This window comes from Nycticebus coucang, chromosome 22, assembly GCF_027406575.1.
Source record: "Nycticebus coucang isolate mNycCou1 chromosome 22, mNycCou1.pri, whole genome shotgun sequence".
In the NCBI taxonomy this organism is placed as follows: Eukaryota; Metazoa; Chordata; class Mammalia; order Primates; family Lorisidae; genus Nycticebus; species Nycticebus coucang.
In genome coordinates, this window is record NC_069801.1 from 29,126,578 (window position 1) to 29,135,881 (window position 9,304).

At 56.8% G+C, this 9,304-nt stretch overlaps 1 protein-coding gene across 1 annotated transcript; it reads left to right on the forward strand.

Annotated features, from left to right (window-relative positions):
* Positions 1-7: 7 nt before the first annotated feature.
* On the forward strand, positions 8-9,304 carry NCDN (neurochondrin). Its single transcript, XM_053576731.1, has 8 exons — positions 8-446; positions 654-784; positions 1,702-1,842; positions 2,916-3,884; positions 4,898-5,139; positions 5,695-5,919; positions 6,330-6,472; positions 7,781-9,304. The coding sequence occupies exons 2-8, from the start codon at positions 752-754 to the stop codon at positions 8,215-8,217; spliced, it is 2,190 nt and encodes a 729-aa protein (XP_053432706.1). The 5' UTR covers positions 8-446; positions 654-751; the 3' UTR covers positions 8,218-9,304.

The following is a 9,304-nucleotide window of genomic DNA, read 5'->3' on the forward strand; positions in this document are numbered from 1 at the left end:
GAAACACACTCTTTTCCTAACCAAGCCCTCCCGCCCCTCCCCCCGGAAGAGCATTTCCAGCTGCGAGCCCTAGGTGGAGGAGGGGCAGTGCTGGGTGAGTAGAACTACACACAAACGAAGGAATCTGGACCCCAAGCCTCTCTCCTCCCGCCCTCTAGAGGCAGTCTGCACCTTGCCTCCTTTGCACGAGCCCCAGACCCCAGACTCGGGCAATACCCACAAGCAAGATGGCGGCAACGGCGGCACCCCCTACGGCTTAGCGCCCAGACATGCCATTGGCCAGAGCTCGGAGTGAAGCAGCCGTAGATTGGTCGAGAGCCATGCGGGGGTGGGGGTGGAGCTGCAGTAGCCTGGAGCCTGGAGTGGGCAACGCGGCGTGAGCAGCGGCCCCAGGCTCCTGGAGCACCGCTCTCGCAGAAGACTTCGCCTCTCGGGGCCGCAGCCTGGTGAGCTCAGCCCCCTTCAGGCCCTTCCCTGCATCCCAGCCGGGGCCTCTCCGAGCCGGCGCTGATCGATGCCGACACACCCTGGGGACCCTATCGCGACTCCATCGTGCCATATCGCGACATCATCGTGCCCTGTCAAGACTCCATTTTGTCACAACCCTTTTAAATATTTATCTTTTTTTTTTAATTTGCGCTGTCATCTTTGAGGGCTGTCTCCCATGTCGTGATTTTGCCGTGATCTCTCCGTGACATCACCGCGCCATCGTGAAGTGTGATCTCATCGCCGCCCTGTCGTGACTTCATCAATGTCGTGTTGTGACCTGGCTGCGGCGGGACAGGTGGTGACCGCCAGGAACCCTCTTCCCCTCCTCATCTCCCCATCTCAGCAGCCCCGCTTCGATTATCCGGCTTTTGGATTCTCCGTTGTCCTGGGAACTCTCCGGGACCCCTTCTTGCTTCTCCAGCCCCTGCTGGCATCTACAGGCTGGTAGCGGGACCAGGAGGGCGAGGACAGGGTACGCAAAGGGTTAATTTCGCTGCTGTTGCTGCTGCTGCTGCTGCAGCAACAGCAGCAGCCTCTGCCCGAGGGAGGAGAGGGAGAGGAGGTAAGGAGCCTGCGGGGGCGACTCAGAGCCCTGGCTGGAGGGTTGGGGTCCCCAGAGGCCTCCAAGCCTTCCCTGGTCAGCGCCTTGTATTCTCACTTCTGCTGAAGCTTATCTCCTGCCTCTGAAGAAGGGAGGGGAAGGGAAGCCTAGAATGTCCTTTTCCTCCCTGTCAGCCTGAGTCCGGATAATCGAACTTCACCCCTGTCTGTCTTCATTCCTCCCTGTCTGTCCTTCTTCACTCACTCCCTCTGTGCCTTGGTGGAGAAAGATAAAACCTGGCCTCTGGTGCCAGGGGGACAGCTGAGCAGTGAAGCCAGCTCCCTACCACCTGCCAGGAGATTGGTGAGGTGAGCTGTCCAGCTGAACAGCAGGATGCAAGGTCCTTCTTTCCCGCTTTCTGGAGGTGACCTTGGACCAGGGTCCCTCCTTCATCCCTAAGGATTTGCAGGTCCAGCCCCTTCCAGGGGCTCCCCCAAGGGAAGTCAGTCCTGAGGAGCCCACCTCTCCAAGTCATCTCTTCCCCTCCCTCTGTGCTAATCCCTCCCTCCTCTCTTCCTCCCTCCCTCCTTTCCTTCATCCTCCAGTCTCACCCCCACCCCACCCCCGCCCCTCCTCTGCAGAGAGATGCTCAATCCCTCTTGTGTTCACAGTTGGGCAAGGCGGGCATCATGGCCTCAGATTGCGAGCCAGCTCTGAACCAGGCAGAGAGCCGAAACCCCACCCTGGAGCGCTACCTGGGAGCCCTCCGTGAGGCCAAGAATGACAGTGAGCAGTTTGCAGCGCTGCTGCTAGTAAGGACCTGGCTGGAAATTGGGAGGTGGGAAAGGCTGGGTGGTTGGGCCCCCAAAGAATGGGGTCAGCAAGTCCCTAGGGATAAGTAGGTGGTGCTGGCAACTCTAAAGACACCAAAGAAGGCCCAAGACCCCTACCTTTGTGTTCTTTTTTGCTCCCCTAAGACTGGGGGGTAAATAAGTCTGTGGCACTAGGGGCCTTGGAGGAGGCTGCCTGGTCTGCTTTCTGGGGCGTCCCAGAGCAGATGGGAGCTGACTCATAGGGTAACAGCAGCAGGTAGTAACTAGTACAGAGTACTTGAGGGCTAGAGATGATTGTTCTTGGCTGGAGAGAGTAGCGTGACTGGAAGTGGCTGGGGAGGGGTCCTAGGGGATGGCCAGGATGGCAGTAAGTAGGTTAAGGGAAGGGAGCTGGTTTGGGGCTTAGCCCTGTTGGAGGAACCCAAGCTGGGGACAGCAGAGCAGGAGCTGCAGTGCTAGGAAGGGGGGGGTTGGTGTGTGGGGGGTGAAGGGAGGAGGGAGTACAGTTGCTGCTTGTTTGCCATGGCAACAGGGAGAAGGCTCTGGAGTCAAAGGCTCACACTGCAGCAGAGGAGGTGTTTAGGTGAAATGTAAGGGGAAATGTTTTGACAGGCAGAGCGGCGAGACACAGGAGCCATTTCCCCTGAGAAGGTGGCAGAAATCCTCCCTCTCTGGAGGGAGCAATTAGAGAAGGACCCTAAATCCTTGGGGGATTTTAAACACTGAGTGCCAAGCCCCTTCCAACCCCGGTTACGGCATCTAGATTAGACATCAGGAAGAACTTAACTGGCCAGGTGATAAAATGCCCAAATGGGTGGTAGAGAAGGACTAGATCTCCTTTCCCCGGGACTCTCAGATGAGAGGGATCCCAGAGGTCACCTTGGTCTCCTTGGTCTGTCTCCAAGGAGAAAGAAGGAGCTGCATGAAATGACCACAGAGTGCGTCGAGTTGCATAACCTAATCCTGCTGGTCCTTGATGCCCCGGGAACAGGGAAGGAGTAGTCTTTGCCATTTCTTCCTTTCATCCTGCTGACAGTACATACCCCCTGTAGGTGACCAAGGCAGTAAAAGCAGGTGACATAGATGCCAAAACTCGACGGCGGATCTTCGATGCCGTTGGCTTCACCTTCCCCAATCGTCTCTTGACCACCAAGGAGGCACCGGATGGCTGCCCTGACCACGTTCTCCGAGCCCTAGGTGTGGCCCTGCTGGCCTGCTTCTGCAGTGACCCTGAACTGGCCGCCCATCCCCAGGTCCTGAACAAGATTCCCATCCTTAGCACTTTCCTCACAGCCCGGGGGGACCCAGATGATGCTGCCCGCCGCTCCATGATTGATGATGCCTACCAGTGCCTGACAGCGGTAGCAGGCACACCCCGAGGGCCCCGGCACCTCATTGCTGGTGGCACTGTGTCTGCCCTGTGTCAGGCGTACCTGGGGCATGGCTATGGCTTTGACCAGGCTCTGGCACTCCTGGTGGGGCTGTTGGCCGCTGCTGAGACACAGTGCTGGAAGGAGGCAGAGCCCGACCTGCTGGCTGTGTTGCGGGGCCTCAGTGAGGATTTCCAGAAAGCCGAGGATGCCAGCAAGTTTGAGCTCTGCCAGCTGCTGCCCCTCTTTCTGCCCCCAACAACCGTGCCCCCTGAATGCCTCCGGGATCTGCAAGCCGGGCTGGCACGCATCCTGGGAAGCAAGCTGAGCTCCTGGCAGCGCAACCCTGCGCTGAAGCTGGCAGCCCGCCTGGCACACGCCTGCGGCTCCGACTGGATCCCGGCGGGCAGTTCCGGGAGCAAGTTCCTGGCCCTGCTGGTGAATCTGGCATGCGTGGAGGTGCGGTTGGCGCTGGAAGAGACAGGCACAGAGGTGAAAGAGGATGTAGTGACCGCCTGCTATGCCCTCATGGAGTTGGGGATCCAGGAGTGCACCCGCTGTGAGCAGTCACTGCTTAAGGAGCCGCAGAAGGTGCAGCTAGTGAGCGTTATGAAGGAGGCCATCGGGGCCGTCATTCACTACCTGCTGCAGGTGAGGGTGTAGGGGCCCACAGAGGGAGCCCAGTGTGGGGGGAGCCAGTGCAGGAGCCGGAAGGCAAGGGAAAGGAGTGTAATGGGGAGAGACACGCCGCCTGATACTTAGCAGGCACTCCAGGGAGTAGCTTGCCGTGGAGCCTCCCTCCCTCTCCCTCCTGAGCCTCCACACAAGCACCATAACCACACACCATATGTGCACCCACATCACAGTACACACACACACACACAACACAGTAACCTCCCACTCACACACTGCTCCCCAATACACACACACTACACACCACACATCTCTCCCCAACACACGCACACAAAATCGAAGCAGTCTGTTCTGCTCACTCTACAGCGTTGTTTTATATGCGTGCAAACACAGCAAACTTGTAATGATGCAGGGAAGAGGAGCAGGGCTGCCTAGTTCCTGGCTTCCGTAGATGTCCAGGTAAATCTATCTGACTTCCTTCCCTGTGTCCCCTCCTCACTCCTGGTCTGAGAATCCAACTATCCTGTTTCACAGGGCTTCAGTTGTGATCCTGTTCTCTAGTCCTGCTCCAGCCACCAAACTCATCAGCCATGTATCCCATGCACCATCCTAAGCTCCCCCCAGTCCCACCACTGGGGGCATTTACATGTAGCTGGACTCTTCCTTCCCACCCCAGGTCAGAGCACTGTAAATGAATTGGTTGCTTAGCTTTAGACCTGTGAGTATCCTCCAGCCTCGAGGTACCTTAGATGCAGGGAGAAAGAGGGATGTGACAAGTGCAGGGCCATGTCTGAGATCCAGTTCTCTAGGCGGACATGCACTGAGGACCTGGCCTGCTCTGTGCCAGGTATGACCCTACCATGTGCGAGGTGCTGGCTGCTCAGGTAGAATAAAGCTATTTGCCTGCCTTTAAAGAGCTCACAGACCAGATTTCCCTTACAGTTGTGCTATTCCTAGGCTGGCTGGCAGGCCGGCCAGGCAGGGAAGGGTCTCTGGTCCTGCTCCATCTCAAGGGGGTCCTGTGGCAACAGGTGGGGCCGGAGAAGCAGAAGGAGCCCTTTGTGTTTGCCTCGGTGCGCATCCTGGGTGCCTGGCTGGCTGAGGAGACCTCATCCTTGCGTAAGGAAGTGTGCCAGCTGCTGCCCTTCCTCGTCCGCTATGCCAAGACCCTCTACGAGGAGGCGGAGGAGGCCAATGACCTTTCCCAGCAGGTGGCCACCCTGGCCATCTCCCCCACCACCCCAGGGTCCACCTGGCCAGGAGATGCTCTCCGGTGAGTTTGTAGTTAACAGTCTGTCCTGCTAGACCATTCTCAGGAAAAGGATAACACATGGACACCCCTTCTTCCCCAACCTGGGCCATGCCAGGCTTCTTGATTGGACCATGAGATTTCCTGCAGGGTTACCTCTGTTTGTTTGAGGGGTCTTGTACCCACAGGACTCTTGCCAAGTATCACTTGCCAACCCCAGATTTTTCAATTAAAAGAGAATTTATACTTACTGAACATCTACTACAAGCCAGGTATTTTGCTATACCCTTTACCAAAATGATGGCATTTGGTCCACATAGCAAACCTGACATAAGTCTCATCTACATTTTAAAGATGAGGAAGCTGAGGCTCACAGAGGTTAAAGCCGCTTGTCCAGAGTCATATTACATGGCAGAGCCCAATTTTGGTAGTGGGTTTGTGTGGCTACAAAGCTTGTGCTTTTTCTGTGATATCTACAAAACACCTTTCATTTTTCTTAGGCAGGATGTCCTTAAAAAGGGGAATCTGTATGCCTTCATCTTTCTCAACCCCACATGCATCTGTCCCTTCCACACCCAGGCTGCTTCTGCCCGGCTGGTGCCACCTGACTGTTGAAGATGGGCCCCGGGAGATTCTGATCAAGGAGGGGGCCCCCTCGCTCCTGTGCAAGTATTTCCTGCAGCAATGGGAGCTCACGTCCCCTGGTCATGACACCTCAGTGCTGCCTGACAGTGTTGAGATCGGCCTGCAGACCTGCTGCCACATCTTTCTCAACCTCGTGGTCACCGCACCAGGGCTGATCAAGTGAGGGGCTCAGGAGAGGGTAGCAGGGGAGGCCAGAGGAGGGAAAGGGGGCTTCCAATTGCCTCAACTCTCAATCTCCTACCTTACTTCCCTGTCCCCATGGGTTTCTACTAGTGTTAAGAGTGAAAGAATCTCAGAATTGACAAAGCTAGCCCCACACAAGGATGTGGTATGTGTCTGGAACTCCCAGGTACTGTGTCAGCATGTCCACCTGCTCCAGCCATAACCCAGTTTCTGCTCCCTGGATCCCTTGATTGGGGTCCAAAATTAATTCTTCACCCTGTGCCTAATTTCTTGCCAAACCCTGGCCAAGTGAAAGTGGAAGCCCAGATCCCAAGTTTTCCAAGGGACTTGACCTAGCTCTACTAACCCCCCACCTGCCTCCTATCTTTCCATCCCTTTCTTCTCAGGCGTGACGCCTGCTTCACATCTCTCATGAACACCCTGATGACATCACTGCCTGCACTGGTGCAACAGCAGGGAAGACTGCTTCTGGCAGCCAATGTGGCCACCCTGGGCCTCCTCATGGCCCGGCTCCTAAGCACCTCTCCAGGTAAGCCCTAGGGATCCAGTCCTAATGGGTGAGGGCAGGAGACCTGGGTAGACCTGCTGTATCCTAGGCAAAAGTCCCCATTTTCAGAAAATGGTTTTGCAGAAGTTTATAATAAGAGGAAATCTTTGCAGTACATCTCCACTCCCACCCTTCTTCCCAAAATGATAATATTCTCTTTCTTTTGAAGACTTTTAAGGCAAGGTCTGGTGGGTGTTAAGTACAGACCTGTTCAAAGGCACAGGCATAGGCACCTGGGATCCCTGACAGCCCAGGGACTCTCAAATGGTGGTAGAGCCACCCCCATCCTTGAGTCAGAAACCTGACTTCCCTCCATTGATGTTTTTCTCTGCTCTGCACCTCACCCTCCTCAGTGACAGGCTTCAGCACTCGGTGCCCTTCTGTGCACACCTTCCCCCAAACCCTGCCTTACCCTGGCTGTAAGCAAGGGGAGGGGCACCTTTTGTAGCCCCTGGCAGCCCTTTGTGTCTCCCACTTTGGCTGTGGGTGTCTGCTTGGGTCCCTCTGTCCCTGCCTGTTCCCTCTGCCCCATCTGTCAGGTTGGAGGAGCTGAGCAGATGCCTAGGAACAGGGTGTAACGTATCCGTACCCTCAGCTGCCTCTGTACTTTGTGTGGGGATCGCAGCAGGATACCCAGCAGTGGGAAGGGGAGCATGTCCCTGTGGACCAGGAGCCCCCTGTGCACTCTCAGTCCCAGCCTACATCTCCACAGGCCCCAGTGTCATAGTCCCATCACTGGCTCACCCACAGATGCCACCTGGTTAGGGTAACAGCCTCCTGGATAGCACCTACAGTGTGGGGATTAACCCCCATATGACAAGGAAGCACAAGCCAGGTCTCTTGCTCACATTCCCCTTTGGAGCCCTCTTTAGGCCCAGGAATCCAATTGGTACAACCTCCTTAGCCTGTGGAGTCCTGGGCCCTGCTGCTGCCAGGTCAGCACTATAGGAACCCTGGGGAGCGTGCTCTCTCCTGCCTGACCACAAGGTTCTTGCTCACCTTCCATACCTATAGAAGTCTTGCTGGTCAAGTGTATCAAGGTTATTGCATTTGATTCTCACAACGAATTTCTAAAATTGATACTATTGGCCCCATTTTACAAGTGAAGAAACTCAGACCCAGAAAAATTGATTGTCCAAGGTCACACAGTACATAAGTGTCAAAGGCACAGTCTGAGTCCAGGCAATGCTTCGGCCCCCTGTGTCATGTCCACAGAGAAGGGGAAAGTGAGGGTCCGGCACAGCAGCCAGCCCATCTGGTTCACATCCACGTTCCCTCCATGCCTTCCAGCTCTGCAGGGAACGCCAGCATCCCGAGGGTTCTTCGCAGCCGCCATCCTCTTCCTATCGCAATCCCACGTGGCACGGGCCACACCCGGCTCAGACCAGGCAGTGCTGACCCTGTCCCCTGAGTACGAGGGCATCTGGGCCGACCTGCAGGAGCTCTGGTTCCTGGGCATGCAGGCCTTCACAGGCTGTGTGCCACTGCTGCCTTGGCTGGCCCCTGCTGCCCTGCGCTCCCGCTGGCCACAGGAGCTGCTCCAGCTGCTAGGCAGCGTCAGCCCTAATTCCGTCAAGCCTGAAATGGTGGCCGCCTATCAGGGTGTCCTGGTAGAGTTGGCACGGGCCAACCGGCTGTGCCGAGAGGCCATGAGGCTGCAGGCAGGTGAGGAGACGGCCAGTCACTACCGCATGGCTGCCTTGGAGCAGTGCTTGTCAGAGCCCTGAGGGGTGTCCACTGGGGACAGACCTGGGGGCGGGCAGCAAGGGAAGGAGGGAGGAGGCATCTTCCCTGAGCCCCCAAACTGGACCCCCCCTCCCCAGACCTTCCCCCAAACACCCCAGCTTTCTGGCTTTTCCGAGGACAAGGGCATGGTGCCCACCCCTCAAGTGTAAGAAACTGCTTTCCGCCCCCCAGGCCCCCATGGGGGCAGGGATCGGCTTGGAAATCAATGTGGTTGTCCCCGCCAGGCCGGGGAAGGTTGAAGCAGCCCCTACGGAGGGGGGCATTAGGTGTCATTGTGCCCAGTGTCTGGCTCCCTGGCAAGAGGGAGGCCCCAGGGTAGGACAGGGCTGGCAGGAGCTGACTGCCTCAGCCCACGTGCCCTGCCGGCCAGGGCGTGGGCTCCCATAGGCTGTGGTGCCCCCTTTGGCCCCCCAGGTCCACGTCCTTCAAATTGGCCCTTTGGCTCTTGTCCTTGGTCCCCTTGGGCAGAGAGCAGGCTCAGGCCATTGATATCACAGTTCTTCCTATCAATTTCAGTGACCCAGGGATTGAACTGCCCCTATCCTTCTAGGGCAGCCTGGGGCAGATGAGCCTGGTGGGGGGTGGGAAAACCTCCTTCCACCAGAACTTCCTTGAGGGGATCCAGGAGTCCTTGGGCCTGGGTCTCTAAATCTTTGTGTCGTGCGTGTTACAGCAGAGTGACAATGGGGGTTGGGGGGTTATTTATTTTGCCTGTCCTTATCCTTGCTTGGACACCTGAGCATCTAAGGTGCCTGTCCCCCTGGTGCCACCTGGCCTGGCTGGAGCCAGGAACAGGAGGGACACCTCCCTAGAATCTGCATGTTTCCCCAGTGATTGCACCCTATTGCCACCGTGGTGCCTGGCTTTAAATTTCCACCCCTGCTATGAATCCTCTCTGCAGAGAGACGCGACTGGCGGCTCCAGCAGGGACTACCTTTCCCAGGGGTACTCCCCCACACCTGATCCCTTGCTTCCCTCCCTCCTCCATTCCCCCAGTGCGTTCTGTGATCGCCAAGTTCAAAGCTGTGCACATGTGGACACTCAATAAATGTTCATTGGTGACAAGAA

Coding starts and splice junctions, on each gene's coding strand:
- NCDN (XM_053576731.1), top strand. CDS start 752: ATGTCGTGTTGTGACCTGGCTGCGGCGGGACAG. Junction 785..1,701: donor ACCTGGCTGCGGCGGGACAG/GTGGTGACCGCC, acceptor TTGTGTTCACAG/TTGGGCAAGGCGGGCATCAT. Junction 6,473..7,780: donor GCTCCTAAGCACCTCTCCAG/GTAAGCCCTAGG, acceptor CATGCCTTCCAG/CTCTGCAGGGAACGCCAGCA.